Source organism: Populus euphratica, unplaced genomic scaffold (assembly GCF_000495115.2).
Source record: "Populus euphratica unplaced genomic scaffold, PopEup_1.0 scaffold28.1, whole genome shotgun sequence".
Classification (NCBI taxonomy): Eukaryota; Viridiplantae; Streptophyta; class Magnoliopsida; order Malpighiales; family Salicaceae; genus Populus; species Populus euphratica.
The window spans coordinates 1,313,749-1,326,800 of NW_011499862.1; the positions used below are offsets into that span (position 1 = coordinate 1,313,749).

The 13,052-nt window shown below is 36.3% G+C and overlaps 2 protein-coding genes across 2 annotated transcripts; one reads left to right on the forward strand and one right to left on the reverse strand.

Moving 5' to 3' along the window:
* The first annotated feature begins 109 nt into the window (after positions 1-109).
* LOC105125125 (phospholipase D p1) lies at positions 110-7,814 on the forward strand. The gene is made up of 19 exons (XM_011025426.1): positions 110-1,211; positions 1,751-1,852; positions 1,995-2,113; positions 2,186-2,327; positions 2,507-2,851; positions 2,975-3,217; positions 3,294-3,410; positions 3,527-3,666; positions 3,839-3,988; positions 4,220-4,376; positions 4,465-4,962; positions 5,119-5,229; positions 5,344-5,490; positions 5,576-5,773; positions 5,844-5,945; positions 6,062-6,193; positions 6,380-6,445; positions 6,573-6,634; positions 6,729-7,814. Exons 1-19 carry the CDS (start codon positions 987-989, stop codon positions 6,979-6,981), a joined length of 3,309 nt encoding a protein of 1,102 aa, XP_011023728.1. The 5' UTR covers positions 110-986; the 3' UTR covers positions 6,982-7,814.
* Positions 7,815-8,929: 1,115 nt separating this feature from the next.
* Positions 8,930-12,213, reverse strand: LOC105125126 (probable protein phosphatase 2C 34). Its single transcript, XM_011025427.1, has 6 exons — positions 11,936-12,213; positions 10,449-10,768; positions 10,058-10,366; positions 9,757-9,874; positions 9,454-9,677; positions 8,930-9,339 (listed from the first exon to the last, which is right to left on the reverse strand). Exons 2-6 carry the CDS (start codon positions 10,689-10,691, stop codon positions 9,127-9,129), a joined length of 1,107 nt encoding a protein of 368 aa, XP_011023729.1. The 5' UTR covers positions 10,692-10,768; positions 11,936-12,213; the 3' UTR covers positions 8,930-9,126.
* Positions 12,214-13,052: the final 839 nt, after the last annotated feature.

The following is a 13,052-nucleotide window of genomic DNA, read 5'->3' on the forward strand; positions in this document are numbered from 1 at the left end:
ATTTCTTTATTTAGATTAAAGCATAATCTTGAGAATTATACCTTCCGTCATGAACTGCCTTAACCACAAAAAAATAACTAGCAGATCACCATATTAGCTGCTGCTGTCGCAATCATTGCCAAATAATCTAAAAAAAGCATTACCCTTTTTGAATGGAATAAAGAATCAAGATTCAAGTTCATGCTAGATGCTATCAATGCTATATTTAGACTTATTTAATCCCAAGTCCATGTGGGTTTCTTGAATTGTAGTAAATGAACTAATGATAAGGTCCATTTGTTAGCATATTCTTTTGAGTTGTAAGCACAAAAAGTTGGATATTCCAAGAGGGATTCAGCCATGGGATATGCCATTTGCAACATGAATGTCTTTCAACTTGTCCAAGTAGGAATCCATCATGGTCCCCTTTACCCTCTGTCGCTCACCTCATTCATGAGAAAAAAGCCATAATCATTGATGAATGGAAGGTTCAAGCTTGATAACATCAAGAAAATTCAGGGCTAATCCAGGCATTCTAGCCCTTAATTTGGAGAAACCTAAAAATTATTTTACCCTTTAAGGCATCAAAATCATCACTTGCTGCAGTCAAAAACATCTCGTGACGATAGAGTTCACACAATCTCCACATAACACCGTCTAAAACTGCCACAAACACGACCCTAGCAGCCTTAAATCATAAGCAACACATGGCACCATCAAACAACAAGTTTGACAAAAGCTCTATTCCGCATGAGTGACCAGATCAAAAAATCCTTCCTGCCTTAACTTTCCCGGTATACAGAGCCTTAAAAAACAGGTACCCCTAAAACACATATAAAAACCAAGAAAACAACATCCCTCTCCTTTAAACAATTCATGTTCTTTTACATTAACACAAACAACAAAAACCCTTCTCTCGCTATATTTGTCTTTCCGTAATAATTTGAGGGTGACTGGAAAAGTAAGGAAGCGGAGGGTCCTGGGGTGAGAAGAAGAACAGGGGAGGGATGCCAACAACAACAGCAGAGCCACTGTTAGCTGCTGGAACTATGCATTCTGATAATGTCCTTGCAAATTTGCATCCATCTTATTCATTCAGGCAATTCCCTGAACCAGGTTGGATTTTTGATGAATTGCCAAAAGCAACCATTGTTTCTGTCTCAAGACCTGATACTGCTGGAGATTTTAGCCCCATGCTTCTGTCTTACACCATTGAATTACAATACAAACAGGCATGCAACTCTCTCTCTTTCCCCCCTCTCCCTCTCTCTCTTTTGCAAGGCAGTCTTCTTGTTTTTAAATTGTGGTTGGTGAATATATATTTGGTTAAATGTTGTCGGTAGTTGGAATTGGAAAGGATGAGCAGTTGTTTATTGAGGAATATTGCCATGGACCATGGAGAATTGCCACTGACATGACCATGCGATATAGAAGACAATCAAATTTCCAGAGCTGTTTTTCTTGCTAAAATAATAGCTGGTTGTGTGGAATTTGATGAGAAGGAACAGGGTGGTTGGTTTGAGTGGTGCAGGAGGATGACAGGTCTTTTTCAATGGAAAAGGGAGGACAAGATTTGGTCTAGAACAGCACTAGATTAATGATCAATTGGTTATCCAGACCAGGACTAAGGGATTCACTAGAATTTTATATCTCATAATCAAGGCTGAGGTTGTTCAAGGAATGCTAAATTTATTGTAGTGCTTGGATTCTCTCAAAATCAATTGAATGAATCCGCAAAAAATGAGGCTGACGATAATGTTTTTGTTAACAGTTCAAGTGGCAGTTACTGAAGAAAGCATCACAAGTTCTCTACTTACATTTTGCTTTGAAGAAGCGTGCACTTATCGAGGAACTTCATGAGAAACAAGAGCAGGTTTGGTAGAATGCAATAAGCTATTTTCTTTTCCAATAGATGGCATTTCTATCACCTTTAGGCTTGTTCTGTTTTTTGCACTATTTAATTATCTTGTTTAATGCATTTTCGATTTCGTCTTTATATATTTTTTCTTTGAAAGGTTAAAGAATGGCTCCACAGTTTAGGAATAGTAGATCACGTAGCAGTCATGCAAGATGCTGATGAACCGGATGACGGTGCTGTTCCAGTTCATCATCAAGAAGAAAGTGTTAGAAACAGGTGATAACTTTGTTAGCATTACATGCAACTGCATCTAGCATACGTTGTAGTTGACGTGGTTTTATAATGCAGAGATGTCCCATCCATTGCTGCTTTGTCATTTCTTCGTCCGGCACTAGGAGGGCAGCAGGGTATTTCAGACAGAGCAAAGGTGGCAATGCAGAATTATTTGAATCATTTCCTAGGAAACTTGGATATAGTAAATTCTCGAGTGGTAAGACAGTTTGAATCCACATGGATTTTCCTTCATTGCTATAGATGAATAGACTGGACTCTAATTAAGTTGGAATCGGAGAAATAATCTGCATCCCTTTGATCCTTATGTCGAGAAACTTTTCTTCTACTTGTAAATGCTTTCTTGTTCATCTATTCATGCCATCCTTTTTGACGTAGGTCTGCAAATTTTTGGAGGTCTCTAAGTTGTCCTTCTCGAGGGAGTATGGTCCAAAGCTGAAAGAAGGTTACATTATGGCAAAGAATCTTTCAAAAATCTCCAAGGATGATAGTGATATAACATGTTTGCCCTGCCAATGGTTCGGTTTCTGTGACAACAACTGGCAGAAGGTGTGGGCTGTTTTGAAACCTGGGTTTTTGGCCTTTTTGGAAGATCCTTTCAACGCAAAAATCATAGATATTCTTGTTTTTGATGTTCTGCCAAACTCAAATGACAAAGGAGGAAACCAAGTATATTTAGCAAGCCAGATAAAGGAACGCAATCCTTTGTATTATGCATTTAAGGTAAGCAGTTTTATCTTTAAAATTTTCTCCAAGCAACTATGTGATACTAATGTAAGGTTTATGGTCTGAACCCTTTGCTTCCAATTGTTGTTACATTTACCAACAAATTGTGGAACATGAAAGGTTTCTGCCGGAAATCGGAGCATAAACCTGAGAAGCAAAAGTGGTAGTAAAGTTAAAGAATGGATTTCTGCAATTGAAGATGCTGGTTTAAGGACAAGTGAGGGGTGGTGTCATTCTCACCGCTATGGTTCCTATGCTCCTCCAAGGGGTTTAGCTGAAGATGGGAGTCAAGCTCAGTGGTTTGTGGATGGGCATGCAGCTTTTGAAGCAATTGCTTCCGCAATAGAGAATGCAAGATCAGAGGTTCATTTCTTTCTATGCATTTGACATATTAAGTTCAACATTTGGCATGAGTTTGTTGATCAAAATTTATATGCAGATATTTATCACAGGCTGGTGGCTTTGCCCTGAGCTGTATCTAAGAAGGCCTTTCCAAGATCATGCTAGCTCCCGGCTTGATTCCTTGCTAGAAGCTAAAGCTAAGGAAGGGGTTCAGGTGCGTAAGAAAATAATTATCATCAAACTTCAGAATTATTATTCTCTGATTATTACCTTTTACATTCTGCAATGAAACAATGTAAGTTTTAACTCCGAAGTTGAATGACCGTGCAGATTTATATCCTTCTCTACAAGGAGGTTTCTATTGCTTTGAAAATCAACAGTATGTACAGCAAGAAAAGGCTTCTTAACATTCATGAGAATTTGAGGGTTCTGCGCCATCCTGATCATTTCTCAACTGGTGTCTACTCATGGTATGTCATTTGCTGATAAAGTTCTGTATGAAATTTTATTTATTTTGTGTTTGGATTAGAGTTATCAAGAGAAAATGAAAGAATTAGAAAATCTCATGTCGATATTCATGTGAAGTACATCGTTTAATTTGATTGCTTGCGTATGCTCATTGATCAATCATGTCACATGCAGGTCACACCATGAAAAACTGGTGATCATCGACTACCAGATTTGCTTTATTGGAGGATTAGATTTATGCTTTGGCCGTTATGACACTATTGAACATAGAGTAGGTGATTGTCCTCCCAACATATGGCCTGGAAAGGACTACTATAATCCAAGGTATTTTTCCTTTCTTCAGAAAATTAAATTGAAATGACAGTCATGGTTCAGCTACTTTTCGGTGCTATGATGTTTCTTGAATAATGCAGACTGCAAAATTTTACTAGCTCATATGTGATGACTGAGGGAGAATTAGGGACAGATTAGCATCGTCATATGTAATAGATATGGTAGTGTGGAGGCTTGTTTAAAAATTTTTGTTCTAATATTTCCACAACATTGCTTGGCTAGAGAATCAGAACCAAATTCTTGGGAAGACGTAATGAAGGATGAACTGGACCGTAGAAAATATCCTCGAATGCCATGGCATGATGTCCATTGTTCTCTCTGGGGACCGCCTTGCCGTGACATTGCTAGGCACTTTGTTCAACGCTGGAACCATGCTAAGGTTAACTTCGTGATTCCTAACGCGTGTGTCATCATTCTACACTGACACTCAGAAAGTTTAGTTTCTTATATGTTTGATCTCTTCTTAGAGAAGCAAAGCACCAAATGAGCAAACAATTCCACTACTGATGCCTCGCCACCACATGGTCCTTCCTCATTACATGGGAAGAAGTATAGATATTGAAAGCAAGAATAGAAAAGGAAACCAGAAAGACATCAGCAGAACAGATCACTTTGCCTCAGTATCTCCAATCCAAGATATCCCTTTGCTTTTACCTCAGGAAGCTGATGCAACAGTTGTTAATGGTGTTGATCACGAGTTAACTGCCAAAAACATGAATAACGATCGTCTTGATCAATCATCTTGGCACTGCGATAGTTTTTCATTCACTTTGCAGAAATCCAAGGATGGAAATTTGGCTCAAGACACACCAGTGAAAAATCCTGTTGATGAACATGATCTTGTGGATCTTGAAAGCATAATGCAGATTTCAGATCGGTCATCAGAAACATCTGAAAAGGATGTTCCTGATGTTTCTGCCAGCGAATGTGGACAAGTTGGACCACGTGTCTCATGTCGTTGTCAGGTTAGATTACACCCTTTGAAGTTCTTCATATTTTCTCATAACATATTACATGATCTTGTTCTTTTATCAAGATCTTCATTTGTGAATGCCTTCTCATATCTTAACTGTAAAATTTTATTTATTTTCTCTAACTTTGAGCAACTATGTCATCTGTAGGTTATCAGAAGTGTCAGTCAGTGGTCAACAGGAGCCAGTCAGCATGAAGAAAGCATCCATAACGCTTACTGTTCCCTCATTGAAAAAGCCGAACATTTTATCTACATAGAGGTATTTAAACTTTAAGATTGACCATTATTTTTCCTTCTGGTCTTGTATAAATTTCCTGATACTTGCATTGCAGAGGCTTTATATTGCTATTTCTGTTGATTGCTTGATTTGCAGAATCAATTTTTCATATCAGGACTTTGTGGAGATGAGATTATCCAGAATCGTGTTTTGGATGCAATATACAAACGTGTTATTCAAGCTTACAAAGAAAATAAGTGCTTTCGAGTCATCATTGTCATACCACTCTCACCAGGTTTCCAGGTAAAACTCTTGGTAATGCTTTTAAATTCTAATTTTAAGCATTGAATACTTGGCCTTTGTCATGAGCTGGATAATTCATTGCCAGGGAGGTGTGGATGATGGTGGTGCAGCAACTGTTAGAGCCATCATGCATTGGCAGTATCGGACCATCTCCTGGAAGAACACTTCAATTCTGTACAATCTTAACGCATTGCTTGGTCCTAAAACACATGATTACATTTCTTTTTGTGGTCTGAGGACGTATGGTAGACTTTTTGTGGGAGGTCCGTTGGTCACAAGTCAGGTATTTCTTTGCATCACTTGTCTAATATATTACTTTTTTTCATCCCTCTAATTGATCATTTTGCGTACAGGTTTACGTGCATAGCAAAGTTATGATAGTAGATGACAGGATTGCGTATATCGGATCATCTAACATCAATGATAGGAGTTTGCTTGGATCGAGAGACTCTGAGGTATTGCTTGTTGATTGCTGTATAAGGCACATAGCAGTTTCCTCATAACTTGGAAAATGGCATGTTGATTCAAGTTGCTATGCTTCCTGATCAGTTGACTAAAACCATTGTTTCAGATTGGGGTAGTTACTGAAGACAAGGAGTTTGTTGAATCATCAATGAACGGGGAAACTTGGAAAGCTGGAAAATTTGCTTATAGCCTGCGGCGCTCGCTGTGGTCTGAGCATCTTGGTCTTTCTTCAGGAGAGGTTAGTAACAGTAAAGTTGATCCACATGAATAGTTCTACTATGCACGCCCTTGTTTGTACAGGGCATCTTATAAAACAGGTCTTTCACATCTGATTTTGAATTGAATTTAACCGGCATAGTGTCCTGAACTCCTGATCATTTCATTGCAATCAATAACAGAAACTATATATTCTTGCTTACTTCAGATAGATAAAATCAGTGATCCTGTAGCAGAGACAACATATAGAGATTTATGGTTGGCAACGGCAAAGGTGAGTGGAAATTTATGCTTAATAAATCTGCTGAAAAAAAGCATTGACCATTGTCATTTACGTTCTTTCTTATCTTCCTTTTCTTTGCTTCTACGGCACGTAATCGAAATGCTCTAATTTCGGACAGGAAAATTCAAAGATTTACCAGGATGTCTTTGCTTGTCTTCCTAATGATCGTATCCACTCGAGGTAATTAAACATGAAACGTCGCTGTCTTCCCCTCTTTGTTTAGTTCCGTACAATGTCCTAACACACATATCTTGTACGTTTCCATCCAATGCAGAGCTGCTCTCAGACAAAGCATGAACCATTGGAAGGAAAAACTTGGTCACACAACCATTGACTTAGGAATAGCTCCTGAGAAGATAGAACGCAATGAAAATGGAGAGATTAAGATGATGGACCCGCTTGAAAGACTGAAATTAGTAAAGGGCCATCTTGTTTCCTTTCCATTGGACTTCATGATGTGTCAAGAAGATTTAAGACCAGTATTCAATGAGGGAGAATTTTATGCATCCCCACAAGTATTTCATTAATTATCAAGTAGGAAAGTAGAAGATGAGAAGATAGGATTAACAGCAAAATAAAGCATTAACAAAAAAAACTGATTAAACTAACAAGATGTAAAGATTAAAACATTTGTTGTGAGGGATTTGTCTAATAAGCATATTTGGCTTTGATTTATATGATTTTCCATATTATTACATGACAATAATGATATGAACAGGAACACGAAAACAAAACATATGGAGTCCAGTAGTGTTAACCGTTAAGTATGATTCATTCTCAAAAGAATTATATGGGAGGTCCGATCAACCTCGGCCTGTTCAAAGGATTAGCTCTCGATCTCCGGTCTCCTCAAATCGCATCCCACCATTTCTATAATTTGAACCTGACGAGAACTCCTAATGAAAAACCCAGATTTTAACACATAGAAGGTTCCCTTCGAGTCATGTTTTAACCGGTAGTCACGTTGAGCTTGTAACGCGCATGTCTGAGGTTTATCTAACCTTTATCCAAAGGGTTTGGGCCAAGGATCTTCCCATCATCAAAATCTGTGAAATTTGCAGAGGTTTGCATGAGATGATCGGAGAACTGTAGGGGAGCCTGGAACAAGTGGAGAAGAGGGAGCTAGCAGCGCTAACTACTTAGAGTGCACCAGATATGATTGATGAAGCGTTGGATTTTCCTGCAATTCCCACAATCATATTCCGGTCTTTTTTGTAGTTCTCCAATTGCTTACACAATGGGATTGGCATGCATGCTACAATATTAATTCCACGCTAAACACAAATCATGCACATAAGGTTTAGTACTAAGATGATCATATTCAGGACACAGATAACTAGACGAAAGAGAAATTCCTTTGCTGTAGAGCGGTAGTAGCCAGGTGAATTTATGTAATTTTAAAACATAAAAATTAAAATATAGAAGAGATGTTATCTCTATTTTCATGATCTTCATCTCTTCTATCATCAATTTTATGTTTGATAATTTGAAAGCTGAAAATATTTAGAAAAATTATGAAGCTATCGAATCAATTGTTCTTATTTAGTGTAAGTCACTAATTTTAGAACTCTAACCAAGTATAAAGCAAAAGATAATTGAAAATTATATCAACAAAAATTAAAAAATAAACCAAATTATCCAAATACGAAAATAAAATTTCTTTTGGATCAAATAAATCCAGCCTTCACTTAAAATTTCCCATGTCTCCTCTACTGAATTAAGTTTTTTTATTTCAAAACAAGAAATTTTATATTACTCCAAATAATAACTAACTATTATTTAACAAAAATAAAGCAAAAAAAAGAGAGAGAAATTTAATAGCAGATACAAAACAAAATAATCATAAGAATCATATTGAGTTTTCTTGAAATCTTTCTACTTTTCTCTGATCTTTGAAGCTATTAAACTCCGTCAAAACCTTTACATTACTTCAAATAATTAATAAAAGAAAGTCAGAAAACAAAAGGAAATATTTAATAGTAAATACAAAACAAAATAGTCAGAGGAATCATATTAGGTCTTCATGAAAACTTGGTTCTTTTATTAAACTTAACTCGGTTTATAATGCAGCATAAGTTTGACGGGCTGGGATGGATTGAATATCAGAAAACTTTATTTCCAGCTTTTATATATATATATATAAAAAAAAAAAAAAAAAAAACAGGCCACGTCATAATTTAATGAAACTGGGTCATGATAAATTTATGGCGGGCCATTTTCCGCAAAGGCCTGTTTGAGAGTTCACTGATCTGCTAATAGCATAGGCCCATTAGAAGAAACTTGGTTTCATCGTTCCTGATTTTGAAGCAGCTGCAAGTTGCGCTCAATGGGATTTGTCCCTCGGAGAAATTCTTGACGGATGTATACAAACTGAAGTAGCTGGCTGTTATAGCATCAAATTGTTTCAAATCTAGTCTGATTTTCGATAACACCTCGACTTCATCTCGTACTAGATTCTTCATGTCACCAGGTAGCTAAAGAAGTCGATGAGTTGTAGTTCAACTAGCATCAAGAAGTTCGAATTTCGAGTCTCTTAATTTTAAGAAAAAAGCTAGGGGGCGATACTGGCATGGCAGGAACACCTTTTCTAATCAACTAAATTGAAACGTCTCAAGTAAATGAACATCATGGAGAAGCTACAACAACCTTTGCTCATTTACATTTTATGATCACTATTTTGGTGTACTAACAGCATGGACTTGTTGAGATTGAGGGGGGGAGTGAAAGAAGAGGCAAATGGCTGATATATCATCCATGGCAATCCCTTTCCTTTTGCGTTTCCATGCATGGACAGCAGAATGAACTAGACGCTTAGCTGCCTTTGCCCTATCTGGTGTCGACGACACAATTTGTACTGCTTCTTGATTGGAGATTACGTCCCATACCTAAAGAATGACAGCAAGAATAACAATCTTGTTATAGTTCTTTATAGGTTTGATATAAGATTTTGGACGTTAGTTATTGAAAACCAATTCTACTAGTACGCTACTTATGCATACCCCATCAGTTGCCAGGATAACAAATTGATCTTCGCTAGTTAGATGCCTTTGTGTAACTTCAGGCACGGAAATAAGCCCGAAATTCTTTACACAGTAATCGCCGAAGGCTCTGGACATTGCCAGTCCGGGTGATTCTGCATCTGGCTGCCAAACTCTGTGCACACCTGGCTCATCATCTAGACAGAATACACGTCCCCTGCACTGAAGTATCCGTTCAGTCTCCTCTGCAATCAAGACGAACATTACTGTAAGAATGACTTGTTTATATTGCCTTGCTGGACAGAATGAAGGATAGGTACTTACGGGGTAAATTAGGCTTGAAATCTACAGTAAGCTGAACCTGTACCAAGCTTCCATCATCTGCTGTTGTAGCCAATACAGCACGAGAGTCGCCAACATTTGCTACAAAAATGTGTTCACCCTGGAGAAAAAACGTGGTCAGACACCTAATAATGGCATCCTAGCATAATCTTGAGCTATAAGGAGATCTTTTCCTGGTAGCTTCTCCCCGTTATTTGTTACATACAAAGGCAAACCAAAATGAGAGTACAGAGTTTATAAGCATTGCATAATAAAAGACAAAGGATTTAGGAACTTGATTTACCTGTCTAACAATTGTCAGGGCAGTGGTTCCACTATAGAATGAATCTATTTTCCGATGCTGCTCTAGCTCTTGATCAACAACAGCACAAGTTTTTAGGTAAGAATGTTTCCACATATTGAATCTTTGATGCTTTATATCCGATTCCAAGTCAATATCTGGATCAAGTGAACATTGAGCAAGAGTCTCCTGCCAATTACACAGAAGAGATGTGGCCATCGATTCTCGGACTTTCTTCGCCACAAAATGGCCCCATTGACCATGGCCATCAAATATCCCACAAAATGTCATGTCTGCTTGACACCCAAATTCCTAGCAAACAAACAGAGACGACATTATAACACACTTAAAATCACATTTAAAGAATACATTATTACAAATGCTCCATGCTTACCTCCCATACAATGCAGCAATCTTGATTCACTCCTTTCTCGCCTCTCCTTGAGAAAACTGAGGCAAAAATTTTCGATCCATCAACATTTACACAGCCAGATGATCTTAAGATCGTTTCATTCTTCTTTGCATCTTTTGCCATTGCCTCTGCGGCTTCTCTTCCATCACCATTCCCATTACTCTTCACTTTTCTTATTGTAAATGACTTTGCCAATCCATTGAACATTGACGAAAAATGCCCCATTGCCTTTGTTTCAATTCAAATGGCCTCCACGGACCACAATATGATATGGTTCTCTAGATTTTTGTAGATTCAAAACTCTGAACATTCAAAAAAAAAATTAACACATACAACCGTGTAGGATCACGAGAAAGAAAGGAAATTATAAAGAATTCATCAGAAAGATCTGTTACAGTATTCTTGACTCAAAATTCTTAGCTGAGAATCAAAAGGGTGGTTAGATACTTAAATCACATGCAATTAGTAGTCAGTGAAGCAAAAGGAGGACATTATCCGATTCAGAAAGCTAAAGAATCTTACAATTTAATAACAATAAAAACCAAAAAAATAACTTGAATCGGAAGCACATCAGTAGATCACATTGAGTACTCCATCTGACATTGAATCCCAACATTTCTATTTGCATCTAGAATTTTGTAGAAAAGTCAAGAACAACAGAACAATAAACCAAAAATAAAGAAGCCTAACTAATAAGCAACTTGTCACTAAACTTTCCAGGTTATTCCATTACTGTTTGTGTTTGGTTGCGAAGAAAATTCAACCAGGAGGGTAAAACTTGAATTTCATCTCTTCTAATATTTTGTATCATCAGCAAAATCCTAAGAGAATATTTCACAAAGATCAATTTGCACTCACATGGACCTAGCTACTTCAATGTCCAAAACTATATATTTGGCATATGCAGGAATCAAAGAAAACAAAAGGAAAAAGGCATCACACTTTTACTCCTTTTCTTCTTCAGCAACAAATATAAAGAATTGTTAGTTTTCCAAGAAAATGAGGGAAAAGGCAAATCATAAAAAGAAAACATAAACTCATCATTAATCTAGCTTCTTAAATCTGAAAAAAAAACTGAACTTCTTACTAAGCAATAGTGATTAAATCTTTGCTTAATTTTAACTTGAAATATTAATGATAAATTCTCTCATTTTTACAGCTTATGTCTAAATTTAGGTATATAGTTAATTACTAACACAAACTAAAGATTAAAACAATATGAACCTTAAGATTCAAAATCTTTTTTTTTTCAACTTTCTCACATTTTCTCAGAAACCAAACAAAACCCATAAAAAAAGTTTCATAAAAAAGAAAACAAAAGAAGAAGAAGAAGAAGCTCATTCAAGCTTCTTAAATCATCGCTTTAAGCTCTTTATCCATGAAAAACCAAAGCAATGAAAACAGACAAAACACAAAATGATGAAACCCTTTAAACCATAACTAAAGAACGAACAAAAACAGCACGAGACCTTGATGCTAAATAAGAGCAGAGAAGAGTGAACTGCTGGCGATGATCTACATGTCAGAAAGATGACATCATCTGCCGGAAGTTGGTGCAGGAAATGGGACAAAATGAGCTGAGAATTCGAGAAGGAGGATATAGAGATAAATCACAGTCCATAATAATGTTCTCCTCCTCTCTTTTTATCTGTGGAGAAGATAACAAGGACAGACACGGAGAAAGACAGAACCCTTTAGTTAAACGTACAAGCACATAAACAAAAACGCTGTTTTTGCTTTTGTAGTAAGCCTCTTTTTTTTTTTTTTTGCCTTGTAAAGGACTTTGATTTCTTTTTTTATTTTTACTTTTTTGCTTTTGTTTTTTCTATTTATAGATTAACAGTTCTCATTCAGCCCTTTTATAGTGTATTTTGTATTTTATATTTGTGGGGGGGCTTAAAAAATTGGAATATTGAAGAATATTAATAATAGGATCAGCTCAGGTATGAATTATTGAAAAAAAAAAATCTAAGGAGTTGATGGGTTTTGACCTTTTATTTTATTTTTTTTAACATTTTTATCAATAATTCTAATTATAACAAAAAGAAAATTGGGTTTTCCGAGGCAAAGATATTTCCATGATGTTTTCCTTTCCTTCCCTCGATGATTGAACTTTTTACCCTTGACTTTATTTGCTAGGTTTCACTCATGGATCGTGTTTAGCTGAAAAGCAAACTCATCCTTTTTTTATTAAAATTTTGTTGAATTAATGTTTGAATTGTAGATATTCTTCGTTTTAGTTCTTTCCTTGTTTAAAAATTCAAAACATTTTAAGAAATTCTTATTTTAAAATTATATTTTGTTAGTTTTTCGTAGTGTGTGTATATATTATTTATTTTTAAAATAAAAAAATCAATGAAATATGTCATTTTTATCTCAATTATCTTCATCATTTTTATTCAAAAACAATAACCAAATATTTTCTTATGAAATAAAGGAGAAATTACCCATTTCGGATAAAGGTTGCAGGGCAAAGGCAACTCGTTGCCAAACATGCACTGAGCAGTGTAATTGTGATAGTGCCTCCATGCACCACCCTCTTCACCCATGTTATTTTTTAAAACAAAATTATCCTTAATTAATCAC